Here is an 11995-nt window from a genome sequence, read left to right as displayed (position 1 = left end):
GTATTGCACAAACCCATGAGATGATTTTAATATTACAGTCCTCTATAATTGGAGATGGTTGATGAATGCGTCAAATTAAAATGCTTGTTCTTCTCTGTTGTCTGGTAATGCCACAGGGATGGTTTATTCCATTCTCTTCCTCTGGAGATGAAATAGTTTACGCATGTGAGATATACAGGGCTCTCTTGGAGGCTGATGCTTTCAAATCCAATTTGAACTTAATTTCCCTCATCCCCCCCCCCCCCCCCCCAACCCCCCCTCCTTTCTTCCTCTCCCCTTTTCCCATCCTGTTACCACGCCAACTGTGTGTCACCACTCCTCTCTTGGATTATTCTCTCTCTCCTTCTCTCTCTCTCTCTCTCTCTCTCTCTCTGTTTCTTTGATGTTGTCATCATTTCCTGCCACTCTTTCTTCTCTTCCTTTCTCTTCTCTTCTCTTCTCTTCTCCTCTCCTCCCCTCTCTTCTCTTCTCTTCTCCTCTCCTCTCCTCTCCTCTGCTCTTCTCTTCTCCTCTCCTCTCCTCTCCTCTCCTCTGCTCTGCTCTTCTCCTCTCCTCTCCTCTCCCCTCCTCTCCTCTCCTCTCTTCTCCCCTCCTCTCCTCTCCTCTCCTCTCTTCTCTTCTCTTCTCTTCTCCTCTCCTCTCCTCCCCTCTCCTCTCCTCTCCTCTCCTCTCCTCTCCTCTCCCCTCCTCTCCTCTCCTCTCTTCTCCCCTCCTCTCCTCTCCTCTCCTCTCTTCTCTTCTCTTCTCTTCTCCTCTCCTCTCCTCTCCTCCCCTCTCCTCTCCTCTCCTCTCCTCTCCTCTCCTCTCCTCTCCTCTCCTCTCCTCTCCTCTCCTCTCCTCTCTTCTCTTCTCTTCTCTTCTCTCCTCTCCTCTCCTCTCCTCTCTTCTCTTCTCTTCTCTTCTCTCCTCTCCTCTCCTCTCCTCTTCTCCAGCCCAGTGATTTCTCCGTGTCCCTGAAGGCGGTGGGGAAGAACAAGCACTTCAAGGTGCAGCTGTGTGAGGGCGTCTACTGCATCGGCCAGCGACGCTTCAACACCATGGACGAGCTGGTGGAGCACTACAAGAAAGCGCCCATCTTCACCAGCGAGCAAGGGGACAAGCTCTACCTGGTCAAACCTCTGCTGTGACACACACAAACACACACACACACATAATATGTACACATACCCATACAGATACGCACCAACCCTGCCTGAAAGCAAGCCTTAGGATTGGACTCTGTGCAGAGCAAGGTCTCGTCTTCATGTCCCCCCTTTGTGGCTAAACGCAACAGTTCCGAGAGCTTTTAGCACACAGTAGCAAATCCAGGACATTCCGTAGGAACCACGAGCCAAACACGAACCAACGACTTGGAGCCAAATGTGAAGACCTGGAGATGTTAAAGATTGTCACGGTACAAGCAGTACTGTCGGTACGAGCAGTTTCAAATCTTTATTTAAAGTGTCCCGGGGCCTGTTTTTTCATTGTTTTGTTGTTGTTGTTTTGTTTGTCAATTTTTTGGTTGTTTTTGTTTTGTTTTTGTCTTCAAAAGTGTCTGCTTTCACTAAGTGACCGTACTAAAGCACACTCTCGTTGCCTTGGCTGCTGGCTTCACCTCTCTGGCGTCCCCTCGTCTCCGTGGAACGTTCATTCTGAGAGAGCTCTCGGTCTAACCACGCTCCCGTTCTGGAAACTTCCTTGTATGTCAAAAACTGTTGTGAGCACAGCTGTTCAAGACCAGAGACAGGAGACGTTCTGTAGGGGAGGAAACCCAAACAGTTGTTTCCATATAAGCGGGGCAGGTTTCCTTAGTTCCCCTCTGGTGCCAGACTCTCTAGAAGCTCTTGAAGAGTTTCACCAACACTCTGTGACGTCCAATGACAAGAACTATTTGAGTATGAACACTTTTCAGCCAAATCCACACAGGTATTTTTTACAGGCTAAACTAGCGGCGCCGGCTGTGTCGGTGCAGAACAGCAGAGCGCGTGTGTCTTGAGAGAGCCGTCTCAGGAAATGGACCGGTACCTCACCGTCCGTCTCGTCCGTCCAAGGGACAAGAGCGCCATCTGGTGGCCAAATGTGGAAGTGGCAAGGGAAGTGTGTTCCTGTTTTCAGTTGAATGTTTTGTGGATGTACAACCAAATGTGCCACCCTCGTAGCCTCATGTGAACCTCTCCCCTGCCACACCCCTCCCCTCCCCTCCCCTCCCCTCCCCTCCACACCCCCCCCCTCCCTCCACACACGTCCCCTGCCTCACCCCCCCCCCCCTCCACACGTCTCATATTTACTGTTGAAGACCCTCAGCTCTGAGCTCTAGCGTATAATGTATTTATCCACGATCACAGATTAAAGCATTAAAGTATCCATATATCCACAGACACAAACACTATGTTTACCAATGTGACTCCACACAAGAGATCCCACCTCTCCTTTTTTCATATGTCAGAATGTTATTGAGCGTCGTTATTTAAAATGTTTTCATCTGTATGTTTATTTAAAAAGAGGAAAGATGGTGCGTATATAATTTAGTTCCAGACGTATAGTACTGTACTAAATACATTGTGGGTAGAATTGAGATACATTTGTTCAATAAAAGATTTTTTTTGCAAAAAGAACTGAATTCTGTTTGAATTCAAATCAGACTGATCTGGTCTTCGGTGAGGGAATATTGTCCTGTGGGAGGGAATATATTGTATGTGTATTTATATATATATATATTTATATATGTGTGTGGTGCAACAGGTTACAGCTCTCTTGCTATGCAAGGGTCCAAGTCTGACCTGCGGTCATTTCCCAATCCCACCCCATCTCTCTCTCCCACATGCTTACTGTCTCGCTCTATTGTCCTATACGAATGAAGGCAAAAATCCCAAAAAAATATACTTTAAAAAAAAAATGGCGACATGAGGCAAGCCCAAAAGAAGTGACCGCATAAAGAACACGCCTCCAAATCCGCAAATTCATAAAGAACACACACTAGCCCAAGTTGCATTTGACTGCCCAAGTTGCTTGTAGGAAGCGGACTATGGCAGCACTGCACATGGGTGTGACTGCATGTAGAGATTCATTTATGCGCCAGCAGATGGCGCTACTGGGATAACGAGGCCACTCAGTCACCCCATGATCACATCACTGGCACACACACACAGAGCTCTATCACCTCCCATTTACACACACACACACACAGGGCTCTATCACCTCCCATACACACACACACACACACACACACACACACAGAGAGAGAGAGCTCTATCACCTCACACACACACACACACACACACACACACAGAGCTCTACACTGAACACCACATACACACACCGCCATAATAAACACTGGGCCCTGAACGCCACATGCACACACCGTCATGATCAAAGATAGTCTGGTTACTTTACAAGCCATCTCTAGTCATGATGAACACTGGGCTGCCCCTGAATGCCCTGAACGCCCCATATGATACGACTGCTTGACTAAGTTTACTCTTGTGATGCGCCCTTTAGAACGTCCCATATGATACGACTGCTTGACTACGTGTACTCTTGTGATGCGGCCTTTAGAACGCCCCATATGATACGACTGCTTGACTAAGTGTACTCTTGTGATGCGGCCTTTAGAACGTCCCATATGATACGACTGCTTGACTAAGTTTACTCTTGTGATGCGGTCTTTAGAACGCCCCATATGATACGACTGCTTGACTAAGTGTACTCTTGTGATGCGGCCTTTAGAACGTCCCATATGATACGACTGCTTGACTAAGTGTACTCTTGTGATGCGGCCTTTAGAACGTCCCATATGATACGACTGCTTGACTAAGTGTACTCTTGTGATGCGGCCTTTAGAACGTCCCATATGATACGACTGCTTGACTAAGTGTACTCTTGTGATGCGGCCTTTAGAACGCCCCATATGATACGACTGCTTGACTAAGTATACTCTTGTGATGCGGAACGTTAATAGTTTTCTTCCGATATTTGCACACTTATGAAGTAGTTCAAGTTTTTGGTCATATTACGCCTTCATGTAAATTCACAAAATACAAATTGGCCCAACTTCTTGAGAAGGTGAAGTGAACCACGTTGCCTCTAATCAGCTTATCAGACACGTTCAGAGCATAGCAACATTGTAATGCATACACTCCCCCTCCTCATAATACCCCAGTAATTGCCCCTGGGGGGGGGGGGCATTTCCAGTACACTGAGATCAGTCCTGCTCTATTGACTCCGATTGTTCCCACCATTCCAAAGTGATGCTCTTGGTGGATTAGCCCGGCCGGATGATGAAGGCTTAAGCCAGGCGTAGTCACACTGTCTGCCCAGGAGATGAGACAGACGAGGGGGACTCTGCGGCCCCGCGCTGGGAGAGAGAGCCTCTGGAGGTCCCCAGGCCCAGCGCTCTCGTGTGTGTGTGTGTTTGTGTGTGTGTGTGTGTGACGAGGGGGACTCTGCGGCCCCGCGCTGGGAGAGACAGCCTCTGGAGGTGCCCAGGCCCCAGCGTCCTCGTCTGTGTGTGTGTGTGTGTGTGTGTGTGTCTCTGGAGGTGCCCAGGCCCCAGCGTCCTCGTCTGGGGGAATGTTGGTGGAAGATGGGTGGTGATGCTGAAGGTTTTGTTTTTGTGTGTGATGGTATGTGTGCAATATTACAAGAGACCTACACAGACTTGTTTTTTTACTTTCTTTTTTATTTAAAGTGACACACTGACTGCCCTTTACTACAGTAAGAATGGCATGGCGTGTGTGTGTGTGTGTCAGAAATCAGAAATGGACATTAATTAGCACATCAGCCCTGCACTGTGCACTGTGTGTTTAGTTTAGATGTTAGATGATGTCTCATGCAAATGTCCCTTTGTTAATATGTGCAGTCCTCTGACCCAAACCTCTACGCACTTTGACTGTCTTGTCTGACCTTCCCAAGACAACACTCACCAGTTTAAGAGTTACTGTATGTGAGTGTGTGAATTAGATATCACACTTAAAACGAATGTGCTGGAAACAGCACAAACTGTGTTGTCCCTATCTGGACACAGAGATGTGTTGTTTTCAAGATATTCATTGTAACATTTTAAGAGTGCAGTATTGGTAGTCTGCATTAATTCAGAGTGTTAAACATTCAAAGAGAGCCCATGAGTAACAGGGGCAAGGAAAAACTCCCTAGAATTGGAGATACATATTGGAAGAAACCACGGACAGATCCACGACTCAAGGGCCCAACCCATCTGCTTAGGGTAAGTTACAGTAGAGTAAAGTCATTTGTAGTATCAGAAGGTTCAAATAGTCCAGTGTAGGGAATAAATTGCCCATTAGTGTCGCATTGCACCCTGAACATCTCCAGACTGCTTTCTGTATTGTATGGCTTGTGTTTACTCTGAAGGGCCAAGATGTGAAAGGGAGGAGTTCCTCATGTGCTATACGTTCCCATGCCCCAGTCAGACCTCACAGTCCCTCCTGAAACCCGGAAGGTCCCGGTTCCTGAAAGGTGCTCTTTGAGAACACTGGTATGCCCTTGCGGAGGTGTGAGAAGTGGAGTGGACATTGGAAGGAGACCGTAAAGCCAGAGAGATGGGCGCCAACGCATGAAGTGTCCATGTGAAAGGCAAACACTGCCCTGAGCCGCACATACATACATACACACACGCGCACACACACACGCACACACACACCTGCTCTCAGCCCAGAGAGGAGCACAGACTGCACGTCACTACTCAGGGTCAGCAGCCACCATCAGAAGAGCCACACGTCTCCGTGTGTAAGAGCGCTTACTGCAACGCTGCATGTTTTAACATTTCTTCTGTGTCTAATACCTGTGCTTTTACTGGAATGCTGTTTTGATCTGTGTGCTTAACATGATCCGTGTATTTGCTGTGTTTTGGTGATGGACTCGTCTCTCTCCTGGGCAGTTGTGTTAGTTTGTCAGAGAGATCATCATGCTTCGCCTTGGCCTGCTGCTCGGCACGTTTCTGCTGGGATGTCTCTGGATGACAGGTAAGCCAGGCACATGTCACCGATTAAAAGCAAAAAAAGGTCCACCGTTTCCTGTTGTGAATACTACAATGATTGTGCTACCACTTATCTGACTTGTTATGGTGAAACGCAAGGTGAGCGCAAATGCCATGACCAAACTGGACCTCTTGATCTAATGTGTATGTGTAAATAACAAGCCTTTTGTGGTCAAGTCAAGTCAGTGCTCAAAATCTTTCTGATCACCAGAAGGCACTAGTCAGGTTCTGTTAGCTGGACACGGTTCCATGCTGGTGTTCTGCTGTTGAGGTTTAGGTTCTATGTCCTGTTCTATTTACTGTATTAACCGTGACAACCGGTTCTGGGTGGAAATGCCTGCACTGAGGAATCGTTGCTAAGCTTTTAAGCATCTTCTTCCTCTGCCTTTATACAAATGCGTTTTGTCAATGGGTTTATCTACAGTATGTGTCTGTGTAAGAAGGTAGCTGTGGACCACAATGAGGTTTAGGATCTGACAGGGATTAAACATTAGAGAAAAGAGTCAAAGTGAATAAAACATTTTGATTGTATTAAACCAATGTAATAATGTATTTGTTTGACAGAAGTGATGATGTTGATTGTTGCTGTTGTGGTCCCATTGAGATGAAATGAGGGCTAATATGTGGACCACAGTGTCCTGAGGAGCTTTGGTCTTTAACTTGCCTCACCCTTTTCTCTGCAGAAGTCAAGTGCAGCGAGGACTCAGGTGAGTGATGCTTGACATTTGCTTGCTCTCGCAGCCTCATGCGGAATAGGTTGGCCTGGCTCTGCTGTGGGATGCTTGTGTTTGTGGGTGTGGGGAGGGTGTGTGTGTGTGTGTGTGTGTCTAGAACAAGAATAGAGGAAAATAAAAACATGTCAGCTGTGGCCTCAAGCGTACAGTTGACCGCATGTTGCTTTTTCCTTTGTCCTTCTCCTGTGTTTACTCACTCACACTCACACACAAGCTTTGAGGCTGGGACAGAAGCTTTGGAAAGTTTAGACATTCTTCCTGCATCCTACATGGACCCTCGGGATGCAGGAGCCAATTCTCAAAACCATGTGAAGATTTTCACTTCCAAAACAGACCTGCACATTCTTTACAGACTCCAAATGGCATGGAAGTGCTAGTGGACGTGGACGTCTCAGGGTTCCCACAACTCCGTGAAATCCTCGAAAGTTGTGTGAATTGGAGGAAAAGACATCCTTGGCCTTTGAAAGTTTATTGCATTTAGAACTTCATAAGATATAAGTGCATTTTGCTGACTTTAATTGATTTGAGCGTTAATTGATATGTATTGTAATCTCTAGTACCACTTCACTGAAAGCTTGCATGAGGTACCCGTCATTTTGTGATTATAATTATAAAGTCCAGTGCAGCTCTGAGATTTATAATTGGCATCACAATTATAATTATAAAGTGAACATTTCTGCTGTATCCCATCAAATTTATTAAGTGTTTCCACTTAATTTAAACAGCATTGCAAACAAGCAACTGCAACACTTTGTTTTGTCTTGCATTTCACAATATTAAAACAGTAGCACAATATAATGCATTATGAATGAGCTCGTAATGTGTTTATAACGCATTATGAATGTGCTTACCATGCATTATATAGGGAGAGATTTCCCAAGACACCCAAACTAATTTAAGAGACTGCTTATAAAATACATCCGTGTGATTGGTCACCTGTGTCTCCTCCTCCTGTCTGATTGGCTGTGAGCAGGTGTGCGTGAGACCCACCGCATGCCCAACTGGGCGCTGACCTCCTCGGACTTCTTCGGCTGGGTGGAGGAGCTGAGATCCCACGCCGGCTACGAGAAGATGGAGGACCTCGCCAGGACCTTCTGGGCCCACTTCCCGTCCGCCAGTCGCCTGGGTTACGACCCCCCCGCCCCTGAGGAGTAGGAGGACGCCACTTCCTGTCCCAGGCTCCGCCCCTCTCAGGTCTCGCCCACTAGGCTGGACCCCAAAAAGACGTTCAGGACTGGTTCATAGTCTACACAAGGAACGCAGATCTGAAGCGTCTTCTCATAGCCTATGCAATATTATGTGGACGATGCGCTTGTGTTGCATTATGCAAAGGAAGAATTTGGTTCCAAAACGCCATATCCTGCATTTCAATAAATTGTTCATAAATCTTTTTGTTTTCTGAAATGTTTTCAAAAATGGAGATATAGCGTTTTGGAAACAAACGCTTAAGTAGGCGCCAAATGCTATTTGCATAGCTGGGTGCATTCATGTATCTTGCGTAGACTATGAATCAGGCCTTACCTGTTCTGGAGATACGGTAGTGCATAATGTCGGCTAAATTGTGACCATTTGGGGATATTTGGAAATGAATGAAGAAACTTGACCAGAACAGAAGGGGTGTTTGACAATAAAAACATCTTGAAAAAAAAAATGTCTTTCAATTTGTGGTATTCAAAAATGTTATGTATTACTTTTCATGAACATAATGAAATACAACAATGCCCTTGTCTGAGGCGTGATGAAACCTTTCTTTGTCCAGTAAAAATGTCATAACAACATCTCATTGGAAGTGTAAAATACAGTCAGATTAAAACAACTGCATGATATATGATAATATATTAAAGGTATGCATAGAGATGTAAATACAGAGAACTATACCATGAGCTCCTGATGGATAATTATTAAATATCTACCAAGCATAATCACCAGTGAAATGGCTGATTGTGTGTCCTGTTTACCAAACGCTTTTGCACACCTCTTTTGAAGGGAATAGGTGTGTCGGAATAGGTTACCCAGTTAAACTTGTGAAAGAAAATCCTGCACACTGTCCATTACGCATGCATATTTATTTACAACGTTTCGGTCATAGACCTTCCTCGGGTGAATTTTGATTGTGTGTCCTATCACCAAGCGTATTCACCAGTGAAATGGCTGATTGTGTGTCCTACTGTATCACCAAGCGTATTCACCAGTGAAATGGCTGATTGTGTGTCCTACTGTATCACCAAGCGCATTCACCAGTGAAATGGCTGATTGTGTGCCCCATGTGAACTGCCCATCACTCCCGTCCCGTGCTGTATCAGTGTCCGGCTCCTCCGCCTGGTTCTAACTCTTTGCCAGGGAGATCCTAGGTGTGTCCCACTACTACACCCTCCCAAAGGAACGGGAAGCTTAAGGGCCCAACGAGACGCTGCCTGGAGGCTTTGACTCTCTCCTGCTCTCTGATGCTCAAGTCCAGCTCCGCAGGGCAGAGTGTGCAGACTCCTCAGGACAGGGCAAAGAGTGAAGTGTGCAGACTCCTCAGGACAGGGCAGAGAGTGAAGTGTGCAGACTCCTCAGGACAGGGCAGAGAGTGAAGTGTGCAGAGGCTTCTCAGGACAGGGCAGAGAGTGAAGTGTGCAGAGGCTCCTAGGACAGGGCAGAGAGTGAAGAGGTGAAGAGACTCCTCAGGACAGGGCAGAGAGTGAAGAGGTGAAGAGACTCCTCAGGACAGGGCAGAGAGTGTAGAGTGCAGACTCCTCAGGACAGGGCAGAGAGTGAAGTGTGCACAGGCTTGCTCACTCCTTTCTGTTGAGAGAACATTGGGACATTAAATTAAAGAATAAATAAATACATTCTGTGAGAGGGTCGTATCAGACGGGAAAGCCAGTGGGTCTGACAACCTACAATAAGCATTTGTTAATTAAAGGAGTTCATTTCTGCATGTTGCTTGATTGAATTGCTGATTGACCATAGTTTCTGCCTATCTGCCAATCGCACTGGATAGTTGGAAATGGACCTTTCCCTTAAGTATATCCACACAGACCCCAAGCAAAAAGTTGAGCCTTGCAATGAAACAGTGAAGGTTTCAAGGAATAAACGAGCAGTACCAGGTATCACATTATTGTCATTGTTTGAAGGGCATAGATATGTGTGCATTTGAATTGTAAATTCCTTGTTGATTGTCTGTAATTTAGTACACATGGGACAACTGCTGATACCTCGGTGTGTTTATGTGATTTGAACATTTTTGAAGTTTTATCTCTTTTGCTTTGTGTTCCTGGAGGAAAAGCCCCAACAGGCTACACTAGGCTACTCTGTGTTGTTTAATCACATTTGCAACGCAAAAATGTTTGTGGAAGGGTAGATCTAATTTGCTAACAAGGTAAGGGGAAATGATAATTCCACGAAAAAAAATCGTGGACATAAATATGTATGAATTCCCTAATGAATGCTGTACTTGACAGTTACACGCAATAACAAACAGATGGTGCCTTGGATGAGAACTGAGGTTTTCATGGTTTGAGGTTCTAAATGTAATTGTGCGCTCTCTGAGAGTGAAAGCTAATATCTTGCCTCGAGGCCTATGGGTCTACAGATACCACGTTTTGCAGATTGAAGGGCAGCACGGAATCAAAACCAACAATATTTTGAAATCAGGAAATGGTGTGCATTACTTTGCCCTGAAGGAGCCACGGTACTCGATAGGACTGTGAGTCTTTGCTGACAAAGGATAATGCTGTTAGTATCAGAAACTTTATTTATGCAGATGGTAAACATGCTCATGAAATAGTGGCATGGCAGAGAAATGACTTTGGTAAGATTGTGTTGTTCTTTGTATCTTTTGTCAAATATTCCATGTTACTACTTCCAAATATTGTTCTTTTTGATTCTTGATTCTTGAGCCATGTTTCTCACAGGCTGAAAACAGAACATGTACAATACAAAACAAAAACATGTACAACATAACATAACATCTAATTTGTGGTACTGTGAAGTGTCCTTTGTGACAATAAGTGTATTTTCTCTCACTCCTCTCTTTCCAGAAGAGCAGCATCCCTTTCTTCCCTCAGCAGTGCAGTACACTAGTAAAGTAGCTCAACAGGATCTTGAAAGACGCATCCTTGTTGCAGTTCAGTCCTTTGACGATACAGTCATGACAGGCATGATGGGATCTTATATCCTCTGGCTATGTGCACCAGTCCACCACACCACACTAGTTCCACTGTTCTCTGGGACATGGTGTTCAGAAGGGAGGCAACTTCTGGATCCTGGATCCTTTCCTAGAGACAATCCTTCTCCCGGATGCTCGTGGATGCTATGGGCAGGCCTAAGGGAGCCCATATACATACAGCACTCTAAAGTATGGGCAGGCCTTACGGAGCCCAGCATACGTACAGCACTCTAAAGTATGGGCAGGAAATTGAGTTAAAAGAGCAAAAAGCGGTTGGAGGAGCTGCATGTTTATTGCATATTGAGAAACATCTGTCTCCCCCCCAAGTTGTTTGCTCCTTCTGTCTAGAAATATGCTTCCTGTTATGCTAGCAAAGCAACTGGACTAAATAACCTCGAGACGTGTTCCATAAATACCGAGTGCCATACGAGTACTTTTACAGAAGTCATTTGCAAAAAGCTTCTTTTTTTCCCCCTTTTATGACTATGGAGAGGAAATATTGAATTTATCCATCATCATTTCTGCGTTTTAGATAGATATGTGGTTAAATGAGATTTTCAATGTGTTAGGGTCTGTCATAGATTGTTTAGCAAGGAACGACGGCAGGGCATTCATTTCTTAATAATTATTATTTAAATTTGGTTCAAATTTCATTCATCCTTGGATCATTCAACCAGAATTTCCTCTAGCAGCTGAATATTTCTGCCTTTAAGATTGCAGATTCCAGTCATGCTGATCCAGAATGCCTCAGCAATACTGCACAGAGTAAAAAAGAGTATCCACCATTCTGCATACTCCTTTCATATAAAGTCATGTTTCTGGGCTGAATAAATGCAGATTCTCTTTAGAGTGGACGTGCTCTTTTGAAATCTTCTAAGCGGAGTCACTTTTTTCACCTCAGTCTCTGAGTGTGCAGGGAGTCACGACGGAGGAAAAGTACTGTGGCGGTCTGTGGCGGTCTGTGGCACTCTGTGGCGGTGAGCAAACAGCCGAGTCCCACGCTGGCCAAGGTTTGGCCTGAGCACTGAGCCCTGCGCAGCACAGAGGGCTTCTCTGTGAGAGTGGCCGTGAAGTCTAGCGCATTCTTTCACGGGAACGGGCGGGTTTGTGGGGAGGAATGTTTGCCTGGAGGCTCCG

At 45.7% G+C, this 11995-nt stretch overlaps 2 protein-coding genes across 2 annotated transcripts in view; both read left to right on the top strand.

The window, feature by feature from the left end:
• nck2b (NCK adaptor protein 2b) overlaps positions 1–2566 on the top strand; it is a 16795-nt gene extending 14229 nt beyond the window's left edge. The window contains 1 exon segment of the mRNA XM_062527656.1: positions 933–2566. Within this exon segment, the coding sequence (XP_062383640.1) occupies positions 933–1127 (195 nt within the window). The 3' untranslated portion in view covers positions 1128–2566.
• Positions 2567–5899: 3333 nt separating this feature from the next.
• Positions 5900–7860, top strand: otos2 (otospiralin 2). Its single transcript, XM_062528536.1, has 3 exons — positions 5900–5957; positions 6655–6678; positions 7679–7860. Exons 1-3 carry the CDS (start codon positions 5900–5902, stop codon positions 7858–7860), a joined length of 264 nt encoding a protein of 87 aa, XP_062384520.1.
• Positions 7861–11995: the final 4135 nt, after the last annotated feature.

Source organism: Sardina pilchardus, chromosome 23, assembly GCF_963854185.1.
Source record: "Sardina pilchardus chromosome 23, fSarPil1.1, whole genome shotgun sequence".
NCBI classification, from domain to species: Eukaryota; Metazoa; Chordata; class Actinopteri; order Clupeiformes; family Clupeidae; genus Sardina; species Sardina pilchardus.
Note: the sequence above shows the minus strand (reverse complement) of the source record. Positions and strands in the feature narration are given on the sequence as shown.